The following is a 13,903-nucleotide window of genomic DNA, read 5'->3' as shown; positions in this document are numbered from 1 at the left end:
CGCTGAAGTTCGATTTTTTTTTCCAATTCTTTAAGAATTACCCCTTAATTGCAAAGGCCGTTATTTAGAATAAATAGTTCTTATGAAAGTACTAAAAAACTTTAGCGTAGAGTGAGGTTTTGACTAGGGGGGAACCCAATCATATACGTAACAGTTTTTGGTCGTTTTAAGTTTTGATACTGAAAAGTTTTTCAGTTCAAAACTTGTTATTTTTATTGAATTTCTGATCGTTTTTTTTAAATAATCCTGGGAAATCCGGCACCCCCTTCATAGCAATATCCCTTCCCCCATGGAAAGTTCTTCACGTAACCCCCAATTCAACCCTACACTACCAGAAAAAATCCCCCCTGAAAACGTATGTATATTTCCCAGTAACCAATACTATATGTAAACATTGGACAAAGTTCATAACTTGCAGCCCTTCCCTTGGGGACTATGGGGAATTAAGTCACCCTCAAAGACATAGTTTTTATATTTTTCGACCATAATGAACAAAATGTCTATCTCAAAATTTTGATTGGGTGACTTTGGGAAACAAATGATCGTGGGAGGGGGACTAGTTGCCCTCCATTTTTTGGTCACTTAAAAGGGCACTAGAACTTTTAATTTCCGTTAGAATTAGTCCTCCCGCGATATTCTAGGACTCCTGGGTCGATACGATCACCTCTGAAAAAAATTAAATAAAAAATAAACACGCATTCGTGATCTTTCTTCTGGCAAAAAATACAAAATTCCACATTTTTGCAGATAAGAGCTTAAAACCTTTACAGTGATACGCTGAATCTGATGGTGTAATTTTCATTAAGGTTCATTGACTTTTAGTGGGTGTTTCCTCCTTTTTTTAAATAAGGCAAATTTTCTCAGGCGCGTAACTTTTGATGGGTAAGACTAAACTCGATGAAACTTATATATTTGAAATCAACATAAAAATTTAATTCGTTTGATGTATCTATTGGTATCAAAATTCCTGTTTTTAGAGTTTCAGTTACTATTGAGCAGGGTTGCTCCTTACAGTTCGTTACCACGAACTGTTTGATCTACGAAGACGCTGTCAAGCGCAAGGAATAAGATTTATATAGTTTCAGGATATTATTTGTAATTGACAATTTAAAGCTCATCTAATTTCAACCTGGAGATAAATACATCCAGTAGAGCAGCTCGTTGGAAAGTGGCTTAATAACAAATTGACGATTTCCGGGGAAATTTTAAAGAATCAAATCAACTAATTCAACTCCAGATCGAATATATTCCTGCCAAATTAAAGTAAGCCATTCAGATGCCTTGCAAATCCAGATTTTAACTCTTAAAAGAAACATGAGCAATCAACAAACTCATCCAAATACAACGTTTTAAACGAGGGACACATGAGCTACAGAAAGTTTTTCTTGGGATGGCATTAGAAGGAGCTTCTTTGTAAGGTTGCATTATGTGTAGGTGATCCATCATAATTCCATAAAGCAAATTAATATCACGGGGAAATAGGGGGTTAACTTAACTTTTAAAAGCTATTGGGACTAAAAAAAATTATTGTTCTTTTTGATGGTTTAGCATAGCTCACAAAAGAAGCAATAGGGTTTTCAAAAGATGCAATTCTCTTTGGACATTGTATTTTCTTGTCTCTCTAGATTTATTTCTGAAAATTACTACTACAAGTGACAACTCACTCACAGCAAGCCACCTGAGACCAATACAGCTACGCACGCTCCCCCATCATCCCAATCTATTCAAAGCCTCCCTCTTTAAAACTTCTCGAGAAACTCAAATTTCTTTAAATCTTTCCTTACGACCTCGTCCCACCCAATTTGAGGATGACCTGCTTTTCGTTTGACCCTATATGGTTGGTCAACAAGGACGATCGTTGGCAATATGCCGCTTTTATCCTCAGAGCGTGTCCTAGCCATCTAAAACTTTCATTATAGCTTTAGAAAGCAAGATTGATCCACAATTTTCGGATAGCTTACTATTTGAAATACGGTCAGTTAAACGGGTACCAGAAAATTCGTAGACAATTTCTCTAGAAAACATCTAACAAACCCTCCTCCATCTTCCGGAGTACCCATGCTTCAGAATCATACTTGACCACTGTCATAACTTTATCTTCCAATATTCGAAGAGAGAAAACATTAGAAGAGACTATTGATCTTAATTAATGTTTCAATGCAAAGTTTTGCATCAATAATATTTCGCAGTCCCTTCTAAAAAAGTGCTTAAGTTTTCTTGTCAAAGTAAAGAAACCAAAAAATCAATATAAATACTTAATTTATTAACGTATAACATTTGCACATCACGGCCTTTTGAACTTGTAAATACACAACTGTAGATAATACATATTGTACTACACGAAATTCAAAGATTGAAATTACAAGTAGCCTACCATGAAAAATTTTTTCTAAGGTAATTGTAGTAATTTACTCTTGAACTTTTATCTGAATAATTTGTTTTGTCTCTGAGAACAAGTTGTAAGATGCAGATGTTAGTCTGCTCTAGTGTAATTAACTGTCCCTATTTGAGATTCTCAAAAATCTTTCTGAATTTTATCATTCTTGAATCATTTCAAATCTAAATAATCATTTCGCAGAAATGTATTTCTAGTAAAGTAGTTTGACATATAGATAAAATATGGATTAAAAAAAGATTATAAAAAGTACAAAGTTAATTTGAACTCAGTTACTAGAGAACACATTAAAGTAGAAAAATATTTTATGACTAGATTTCTATATCTGTACATCTTTGTAAACTATATACATCTCATAAATAATCTTTACACAATATACATTATTTACATCGTCAGAAGTTTGATCACGATCACTGTTTTAAATGCCGTAACAAAATGGATCTTGCAAATCTTTCTGACCTAACTGAACGACCTGGGCGTAGCAAAATAGAACCATTTGATAGTTGTATTGCCGAGGCATCAGAATCATCACCAGATTTAGCAAAGTCACTGAGAGGTCGGCGTTGTGGCTCACTCACGGGTTTATAGGTAAAACCCGCTGGAGGCTTCACTCTCACTTCATAAGGTCTTGATTGGAACACGCTGTTGTTTCTTGGTTCTTCATCTGTAACAAAGGAGTTGCATATAGGCTACACTCATTTCAATTTCGGGTACATAGCTAAATCGAAGTTTACACCTTACAGAAACAGGGCTTTTTCATGAAAAAAATTTTTGGGATTAAACAACTTGTCCTTCTTTTTACTGGTTTAAAACTTTACACAAAAGCACAAGTCAGGTTTTCTGTTCTTTTTACTGACTTTATAAATGATTTCAGACCACCAGCCTATATGAAGTAGTAGGCATGGTTTAAAAAAAGGCGAGGCTGTTTGTCTCTCCAAAAATTAGTAATGATGCCACTGGCATACGAAAATTATAGGACAGTAAACCCTTTCAGTCTCTTTGCTTGAACTGTTTAGTCTTTTTTCAAATGACACGTTTTTACACAGAAGTAATCACAAAAATTTAGTCTAACCAGACTGTCCACATAGCAATCCCAAGCAATCGTCAAAAAAAGAGGGCGGAATTGAATTAAACAATAAAAACAGAAATAACAGCCTGATATATTTAATCCTTACAACTCTTTAGGTGTTAAAAATTTTATGATCGTTTTAAATGGGATTAATTATCAAGGTCACGTCAGTTAGACCGGCCCCTGATATTTAATACCTACTATTATTATAAAACTTAGTCTGAATTTTCATATATTTTGAGCTTAAAGAGAATGATATTGAGAGAAAACCTAACAGGCTTATGTCATAATTTTATTGTTTTACACTAGAACTAAAATAACGTTTGGAACTAGTCAAGGCATAAGTTTTTTGGGTACTGTTCTATTAACCGGGCTCTTTTGAATACGGCAATTCATACCAGTCGCGAAATAGATCGAGATGCTTGATGAAAACATGTTTACAATGCCTTCTGGGATATAAACAAAGGCAAGAACTGTATTTAAATTGTTGTTTTTTGGGGTTTAGGAGAGGAAAAAAGGTACCTAGGTTAGGTTAAGTATTTAATATATGGTCTGCTTTGTCCCCCCCCCCCTCACCCGCCTAATCTGCAAATATATAGAACAAATTTGTTTCTAAACTATTATATATTCATCCTATTTTAAATTATTTCATTAGCATTAACCAACTAGCACTATATAAAAGAGCCCGGTTAATAGAACAGTACCGTTTTAATTGTTAATTTGAAGAGAGAGACAATTGTAAAAATTGCAGTGTCAAGCTAAGTAGTTTAGCTTCGCTATATAAATAAAACTATTTTCATTTCAATCACCGTTTAAATCACGGTCAGTGGGTACCAGTAAAGTCCTCTTAGGATACAATTTTATTTCTTCACACATAAATTCAGATACACTCTTTGGTTCAAAGCATGGCCAGATGATCGATCTATGGTATCAAAAGACCAGAAACTGTTAGCAATGTTTGATAATTCAATTTGAAATAGACATTTATTCAGGTCGCGTCAATTTGATAAAATTCCTTAAAAGGAATGAAGAGTATTTTTTAAAATTTCACAAATTCATCATTCGACGTCAGAAAGGTTACGACCACACGCTGTGAGAGCATAAGAAGGTTACGTTCTATTGTTGTTACTAGCGAACAATGGATGATTAAGATACGCTTTGATACATGGGAGACTTTATTCTTGGAGCCGTGAGATTCTTTATTCACGAAAAGTATATTTAAAGAAGTGATTGATGGATCATGCAAAAGTCGACACGACCTGCTAGGAGAATTTTGTTCGAGAATCATCGAACATTAAAGTCAACAATTAATTATCTATGATATGGACTAGTACACTGTAATTAATTTTGAAAAAAATAAAAAATAAAAAGAAGCATGCTTCAGGCCTTTGGGACGACTGTTTCCGCCAAATTTTTTTCTGGGTGAAAATCAAATTTATGTTTTAATTAAGCTATACTAGCAGTCGGTACAATGAAGTAAAGTATCATATTTTCTCTTACGGTGAATGCATTTGTTATCGAGGGGCCGTACAAATTAGTAGTATTTCGAAGTGGAGAAAACCAAAATAAAGTTAGAGAAAATCGCGAGAAGTTGGAAGGACGTGAACGGAGTCTCCCTCCCCCTGCCTACAAGCATTTCATCTACACCACTAGATTATTGCAAAGTTGTGTAAGTTAGGTTAGTTTTATATTTATTTTTAGTCATTTCTATGTGAAACTATTGTCTTTCTTATTGTAAACTCAATTGTTATTATATTCATTTCTAATGTGACTAAAAACGAAAAAGAGAAAAGAAAACAACTGTCTTCTTCACAAATAAATAGAAACTTTGATTAAACAAAAGACAAATATTAGTATGTTTATATTTAGATTATAGGCACACTCTCAACTATGCTAATTTAAATGACTGGTGTAAATACTCTTGTAATTAAATTGCTTTACGGCATATAATGGTAACTTTAACAACCCGGAATATTAGGTCGTGGCCAAAACTAACTTTTTATTACTACGGCGAAATTAATAATAATCAGAATTTAAATTACATACCTTCTGAAGCATCTAAATGTTGGCTAACTGATAGATGGACCCCTTTATTTGGTTGTCTGAATTCACCACGCATGATTTTTTCCCAAACTGCAAAGAAAAAAGGATATAAATATACAATTTTATGTTAAGGAAATTGAGAGGCTTATGTAACGTTCTTTTTTTTGGTGAGTTCATGTGATGATGCTTTTTTAAATACTATTTTAAGGTTGCTTTAATAAATATATTTTGAAAACCTCTCATGATTGCTTTGATAACTGTAATTTAGAAACCTCTGAGTAATCACCAAAACCACTGGTTTAGACGAATTTACAACGCATGCTTTTTGTTTCTATTAATTTACCATAACCAAAGAGTGGTAATAAATAGCATTCTAAGATAACATAATTGTTTTGGCATTGCCGTAATTAGAATTACAAATTCTTAGAAAATAAAAAAAAACACGAAAGAGCTAATAAAAGTATATTCCTTAGCTGTTCTTTTATAGATTTATTCTTAATTATTTTTTCAAATAATAATCATTCTAAGATCAAATAAATCTGAAAAAGGTAAACAAAGATAGAAGAAGAGATTAGAATGCTTATAGATTTATTCTTAAGGTAAATTATTTTATCAAATAATAATCATTCCAAGATCAAATAAATCTGAAAAAGTTAAACAAAGATAGAAGAAGAGATTAGAATGCTTATAGATTTATTCTTGATGTAAATTATTTTTTCAAATAATAACCGTTTAAAGATCAAATAAATCTTAAAAAGTTAAACAAAGATAGAAGAAGAGATGACAGCTGAGAGACAGACTATTGGACCTCCGATGGCCTTTTCCATGACATTTCAGACTTAACTGGCGTGCAAGTAAGAAACGCTTGTAACAACTAGCCTTATCATCTTATTATATATGAGAAGTAAAAAAGGGTCCCAAGTGTCATAAATTAACCAAATTGAATTTTGAAGTTCCAGTGACCCACCGGTTTCTGACATTTCCAAATTCAGTAAGACTGTTGCTAAGTCAACCGTAATATCGTATTATATATACCAGTATATCAGCTATTTTATACTAACTATTTACTTACTTATAGATCTTGCGTTCTTCTGGTAAGGGTCAAGTGAGTTGAGCTCCAAATCATCGTCATTGACAAGGTTCGACATTCCATAAAGGGTCAGCACTTTGGGACAATCTGGAAAAAGAGGACAATAATCAGTGGAAGATAATTTAGAAAAACATTAAGAAACCGTAAAAGGAGGACAAAGATTGCGTAATCAATATTCAATAGCATTTCATTTGGATGTAAAGTCTGGAAGACCATAACATGGTCTGAACCTAACCTAACCTAACCAAATGTTCAAAGGCAAGGCCACGCCATGTTTTTGCCCATTTCTAACAATACTTTTCTGGCCAAACGGTCATTCGCTAAAAATGCGGCACATAAGCAATATTTGATTTTTCTTATTCTTGTTCAGAGGGAAATCTACTTCCATACATTTCAGTAGGATTAAATTCATGTATAATATTTTTCATTTAAAAGTTATCGATGGAATAAGGATGTTCAATCCCTGCTTCCCTTTTTAATAGCTGAATTTGTCAAAATTGGTATAAGAAACTGAATTTCATTTATGGAAAATTCAAAAAAAAAGTTTTTAACGTCAAGTTTTTCTCGGAGATTATGCATTTTTAATTTTCTTTAGGATTCGTTTTATCGTTAATAAGCTTAGCTAAGGTGAACTTCGATGGTTTACATTGATAAGTGATTATTTATAATCTTTTGTATTACTTTTTAAAGTTTATTTGGAAATAGTTTAACTAACGTTTTGACGTATTTTATTGACTGACTCCATAAACTGGAAATGATTCTGCTTAAGTTTTTTCGACTATGTAATTTCCAGTATTTTAAATAAGGTTGTTTTGTAAATTATTAAAGCAGAAATTTTCATGCTGAGGAAGGTTTAACATGATAATAGGTGCGTAATCAATCTATTTACATAAATATGTTTTTTTTTTAAGTAAAACAAATACGTGAACAGGACGAGGAATATAGGATATATGGTAGGCATATTTTCTCCCTTTTTGTTAAACCAATGTTTAAGGTACAAAGGGCCATTGTAGTGTCGGGGGCACCAGGAGTAAATTAGCCAGGGTGCCCCCTTATTTGGAAAATAAATGAAGAAGCAAACGAACAACATGTTCACCGTTTTAAAAAATCTTGGCGGTGCTCCCTCCCACCAGCAAGGGCACTTGGGGCAGCTTATACTAACTGTCTCAGTCTTTAATAGTCATGAATATACAGGTTGGTACCTCAGATACCAGATTTTCCACGAAATACCTTAAGGGATAGTTTTTAATGATTGTATAGGTCATTTTAGATTTTTTTAGAAATGTTTTTTAATAGTTTCTAATACCATCCACGTTAAATTAAGGTGCTTTGAATATTTCATACATATTTTAAGAACCTCTTATACATTAGTTTATATTTCCCATTGTATCGTTTTTAGTCGAATGTTTTTTACCAAAAACAGACGGATATTACAGTGAATTGAAATAGATGAAAATTTTGTAATAAAACAAGCGAATGAAACAAATTCACTTACCGGGAATATCAGATGTTTTACAATACTGTTCCACCAAATGCACGAAGACATAAAACAAACGGCCCATCTGAAAAGAAAAACATAATTAGAATTAAAAAAGGAGAAAATCTTATGTTTGATTGTATTCCAAAATAGATAGCTTTATCTGAGGTGATCCAGCCATACCTCAATTTTGAAATTTTTATGATGACGTTGTTTGTTAGAAGTTGTGTTTGGCTCTGATTAAAGACGAAGGCTATAAGGTAATGGTAGTAAATTATACAGAAAAAACTATTTATATTTAATTTTAGAGTTCAATTAAATAAGAAATAAATAAATAAAAGTCCTAATTCAGGTTTTCCCAGTTATTATGAAATACAAAAGAATGAGGAAGAATACATTGGGATAAACGTAAATCCGAGTTTTAACTGGTTCTCAACCCGATTATTGTCTAGTCTGAAGGTCGTCCCAAAGCCGGTTTTTATCCTATACCTCTATGATACATATAGAAAGAAAAAAAAAATGAAAAAACCCAAAACCAGATACCCAAAAAAGGCTAATCTCTTCTTGACAAACTATTATACTAGTATAGCTAATGTTGAGTTTTTTTCCTTTTTTATATTTAGACTTGTTTTGTAAAACCTCTCCTCACATTTATTGACACAAGAAAATTGTATTTTTTTACAGGTTCAGGTTTATATATATATTTTTTCTAAGGTATCCACGTGTGAAAAAGTCGTCCAAAATTATTAAAAGGTCAATGTACTTTAAAGTTACAGTATTAAGTGAGTCCTTTGTTCTCTATAATCTATATGTCCAAATCCAATAATGGATTTCCTTTGTTAGTTTGAGCGTATGCTATGACAAATATAAGCTTATTAAATACTATGGTATAGGCAATAAATGCAACTGAGCCGTATAAAAAAAAAAACCTTTAAAGATTATTGATGTTTTTTTAGCAATTAATGTTTTAAGTAGCTATAGGGTAAGAAAAGAATCGTGTCCTGAGAGGGGAAAAGTGATGTATGTAGTGCTAAGATTCCCAGCATAGTTGGCACCCTCCTTCAGCTCCTTTTCGGGCTAAATAAATGCCTCGTGGTATTTGTAATTGTATTACTGCATATTCAAGCTTCTAAAATGTTATTTATTTTGAACAGAACTTGTTTTTATCCTTCAGGCTATATTAGTCTACTAAAGAGACGATGGACCGAAAAAGTTCGGATATATTTGGCCCAGCGGGCCATACCTCAGCGGCTCAGACCATATCAATGCAGGATGCAGAAGAGCAGAAAACCAAATCTAATTTCAGTATTAAAACTACGAAAATAGTTTTCATACTCTTTTGATATAGAGTGGTTAAATTGTCCGAAAGCGAATGATCAAAGAACGTAGTTTTTCGTTCCCAGAATACCTACTGTACTAACTGTACATAATAACTAACTGTGGTGTTTATCAAGTCAATAATAGCAAATCATTGAAGGTAGATGTACTTTGACAGCTAATTTAAAACAAATTTGCTTCCATTTACTAGTTCCTGTTTACTCCTTTGGCTTGGCTTAAACTGCGTGCAATCTTTAAGCGTGCAAACGGTACATTCAGACCGTGGTTAAAAGGAATCAGTAAATATTTTCTTATTAAAGTACAATGGCCTTTGTAATACTGTCCCAAGGCTATTCAAATAGTTGACAAAATGTTATAGAAACATTAACACGTTATTGACAAAACTCTAGGGTATGGATTTTTCTAGAGCAAAAATTTATTGATACTGAATCCAGTTTAATTATTGTTGCAAATACAGTAAAAACAAAACCATACTATCTTTTAACCCGTCACATATAATTTAAACAATACTGGGACTCTTTTATCATATTTATTTACTAATAAAATAGTCTAATTTAGCTAGTTCTTCCTTACATAACAGTGAAACAAGGAACCTATTGTTAATCTAAGTTTGAAGCCTGTCCCTATCTGGACCAACAAAAAGCCTAGATAATCTTTGATAAATTACATAGCACTTGTACTCAACCGCCACAGGGAGTAAAATATATTTGTTTATGTCATAGATAGACCTTTAAGCCTGGCGCCTCATAAACCATTAATACACCAAAAATATATTACCCTTCATTTATTCCAACAAAAGAGAACTGCTGAAATTCGCTTTAAATTTAAAATTCGAAGGTGACAAAATGGACAACAGATAGTAAATTTCCTTGCTTCTTCAAATTCCAGACAAAAGTATGGAATCATGCTGTTTATGGCATGTGCTTGATTTTCGGATGAATTGTTCAACTTGTTAGTAAAGTCGCCATGTCACACAATCAGACACGTACACAGCATGAGGAGAGGATCCATGAACCCGTCCTTAAATTGCATGGCGTTTAGGACTTCGTGTTTTTTTACTATTCTTTTTTTGTACGACTGTTGCTTTTTTGTTACTTTTTGCTGCTTTGACGAATGTATGTGTACTGGCCAATGCAGCACATTGCTTTTATCAGCCAACGACATTCGAGGAAGAGTTATCCTAATTACGAACTTTAATTTCTTATACAGTCACGATACCCACATAGACTGGGTTCAGTTCATCATTTCTTCTTGAGGTAAGACGCTAATACTTCTTTGTTGTTTTGCCATATGCAATAATAAACAATATTAAAATTCCGACCGCCCAAAATCTTCTGCTAAAATTTCCACAGAATGGTAACTACGCAGTATGGCCACGCACTGCAAGAGGGGAGGAGGATACCTAGTTGCTCCCTTCTTAAAAAACGTGGAAAAGTTTTGTCACATGCAGATATTATTCAAGAATTTTATGCGACTGACCCTTGTTTTAAAAATGTTGAACGGTTTGTACCTACGCCAGTCAACAAAGTCTCATGCTTTGGTGACGCAGGGTACTTTTACACTAAACAACAAGTACTTTTAAGTTTCATCTTGAGTTGAGCTTAAGATTCACGAATTACCTACAACCACCTCTCAGCTTCAATCCAATTCCAAACATGTTGTCACATGACGATTTTCATTGGTGGTGACGGAAAAAATGTGCTGGTTATTTCCTCAAGAATAACAATACATGTCAAATCACCTATTTTTACTGAATATGTTTTTACCTAATGACGTAAAGGCGCCAAGAAGAATCGCTTTTGGCGTCGAGTTTAATGCTTACCATATATAGCTACAGCATCATGATGTGCAATCGATAATTTACATGAGGAATATCATTATGGTTAGTCTTCGTGTTTTCATCCCTACCAGATTTCACTTCGAGTCCACTGACTTGTATTAAAAGAGAGAAGAGTGACAGATAAAATGTTGCCTAAGTCTTAATCGGGTAAATTTTTCGTTATTCATATTATTGACTTACGAATAAAGTAAACACACCACTCGATGCCTTTTTTTATGTTCTTTCCAAATATAATAATCATTTGTGTCGGAAATGAATTTTACCCCCCACCCCTATATATACCAATTCAGGGTATATATTTGCACATTAGGGGGGAGGGGGGAAGTTTAAAATCACCTCTCATTTACATCAGAAATAAAATTACGAATAACGAAAAATTTACCCTTAATCGTATTTGCAAAATGTACTTATTCCTAGCGAACGTGATTAAGAAAATATATTCAATAGCCTTGTTCTCTGCAAGCATAACTGCCAAGATAATAATCTCTATAATTGATAACTTTTATGTAATATTACGAAGATATACCAAATACAGTTACTATGTATTTTAAACTATTGCAAGTGCTTGGCTGAACTCAAGGATTTCCATTATATTATGCTAAAAATGAATATCCAGTCTGCTTTCTATGTCATGACCCAGCCATTTTCAGATTCAGTCTCACCTCAAGTGTCACACCCCTTTGGTTATATATTTAAATTATTACTAAGAACTATTTTTAAACATAATTACACAGCAGTGATGATTGAACTTTCCAATCCCCATCAAAAAACTTTCGCCGAAATAAAATTGAATATTTTATATTGCGGGATTCTCAAATAGTTTTAAAATGACAAGGATTATTTTTTTATTAAGAATATTATTTTTTATTCATTATGTTTTCAAAACTTTTTGACAGCTGACCGTCCAAAAATAAAGAAGTGAATCATTTATTCAAAGTCAGGAAACATTAGAAAGAAGTTTGATTATTAAGCCTTTAGATAAAAAAAAAAGTTATCGTCTTTCATCTGACTACGCTTACTTGACTAGTTAAACTAGGCCTACTCCTTTTTTTATATGTTATACTGTCTTTATTTGAAGCAGTGCTTCTCTGCATTTGTCATTATAAATAAAATGTGGTTTTCCAACATTTTTTTGTACAGATGAGAACAAAGTCTGAAACTAAAACAGCAGCCCAAGCATTACCATTTATTTTCTCAATTTAATAATCCCGCGCTCGTGCCTGCCTGAAGAACTCAATCTGGGCCGAAAAATTTAAATTTGGCACTTAGGATATTGCGAAGTTATCTTGGGATTTATTTTATACAAAATAAAAAGATACCAAGCCATAGTAGAAGCCTTGATATTGTCGTCGAGATATTGTTTCATGTTAATGAAAGAACTTGGATAATATATCCTGAATTAATTCAACATTGCTATTGTTTTTCAGTGTATTTAGGAGGATTTGCAGCTTAGAGATTGATTGAGATATTTTGGTTGTTCCTAAAGATCAATGAAACCATCTTATTTCTGTTCAGAGCAACATTTCTGTTGCTTCAGAGCTTATTTCTGTGGTGGTACCTATCCGCATCTTCTTGCTTTATTGTTTACGGCCTTTGCAACAAAGTTATTACGCTTGTCGCTGCAAGTTCAATTTTTGGTAAATATCTACCAAATCATATTATTGACTTACGCATAAAGTGAATATACCACTCGATGCCTTTTTTTATGCTGATTACGAATATAATAATCATTTCTTTTGAAAATGAATTTCAGCCCCCCCCTATATATGCCAATTCAGGATATATATTTCTACATCAGGGGGGGTGGTGGCAAATTTTATTTCTGATTTAAATGGGAGGTCAGTTTAAACTTTACCACCCCTCCCCCACCCCTAATGTAGAAATATATACCCTGAATTGGCATATATATGGGGGAGGTGACTGAAATTCATTTCCGATAGAAATGATTATTATATTCTTAATCAGCATAAAAAAAGGCATCGAGTGGTATATTCACTTTATGTTTAAGTCAATAATATGATTTGGTAGATATATACCCAATTTTTTACCGATAACCTAAGATTATAACCAAAAGCATGGAGCTCGGATTATACATTTGAAACAAGAAAGAATGTATTTCTTTATTTTTCTGGACCTAACCTGCTAGTTACCTAAATTGCATCATAAGAATTAATAACTTGTGTAGCTATCTTACCTTTTCTTCGCGTGATAATAGTTCCCATATTGGAAGAGCAGAGCCACTAATAGCGGTTATAATTGTGAAAAATGTACAAGCACCAACAAAATATTTCATTTCTTTTTAGTTAGACACGTTATGATGTTAATCGTTTGGAATCTGAAAGAAAATTAAGAAGATTTGTAAATTTTTCTTGGGTATAACCCTCGTGGTAGTACGAACGTCATATGTTGTGTAACGAGTAAATTTGGCGCCACGGGGATACGACCATGCCAAAAGGCAAGGTCGAAACAGAGCATAAGTGATGCAAAAACGTCTTTATGTAAATTAAAACTAGTCATAACAGGACACCAGGCGCCAGAAGAAAAAACTTAAGAATTTATGGTAATGTTTTTTTATGTAGATTAGCCTAAATGAATCCCTTACGAGAGTCCGTAAAGTTCGATGTCTAGCAGCGTAACGAGTTTAAAGAATT

General features: G+C 33.1%; 1 protein-coding gene across 1 annotated transcript; it reads right to left on the bottom strand.

Moving 5' to 3' along the window:
* Positions 1 to 2,242: 2,242 nt before the first annotated feature.
* Reg-5 (Rhythmically expressed gene 5) lies at positions 2,243 to 13,628 on the bottom strand. The gene is made up of 5 exons (XM_089087080.1): positions 13,447 to 13,628; positions 8,093 to 8,159; positions 6,580 to 6,684; positions 5,511 to 5,597; positions 2,243 to 3,059 (listed from the first exon to the last, which is right to left on the bottom strand). Exons 1-5 carry the CDS (start codon positions 13,543 to 13,545, stop codon positions 2,806 to 2,808), a joined length of 612 nt encoding a protein of 203 aa, XP_088943206.1. The 5' UTR covers positions 13,546 to 13,628; the 3' UTR covers positions 2,243 to 2,805.
* Positions 13,629 to 13,903: the final 275 nt, after the last annotated feature.

The sequence above is a fragment of the Artemia sp. Qi Xiang Cuo genome, chromosome 1 (genome assembly GCF_049724085.1).
Source record: "Artemia sp. Qi Xiang Cuo chromosome 1, ASM4972408v1, whole genome shotgun sequence".
Lineage (NCBI taxonomy): Eukaryota > Metazoa > Arthropoda > Branchiopoda > Anostraca > Artemiidae > Artemia > Artemia sp. Qi Xiang Cuo.
The sequence above is the reverse complement of the archived record's forward strand: the minus strand, read 5'-3'. Positions and strand labels throughout refer to the sequence as shown.

What these genes read in the sequence shown, in the direction of transcription:
- Reg-5 (XM_089087080.1), bottom strand. Translation starts at nt 13,545, where the DNA reads ATGAAATATTTTGTTGGTGCTTGTACATTTTTCACAATTATAACCGCT. An exon ending in TATTATCACGCGAAGAAAAG is followed by an intron (nt 8,160 to 13,446) that starts GTAAGATAGCTA and finishes TTTTCTTTTCAG; the next exon opens with ATGGGCCGTTTGTTTTATGT. An exon ending in TAAAACATCTGATATTCCCG is followed by an intron (nt 6,685 to 8,092) that starts GTAAGTGAATTT and finishes CTCTTTTTCCAG; the next exon opens with ATTGTCCCAAAGTGCTGACC.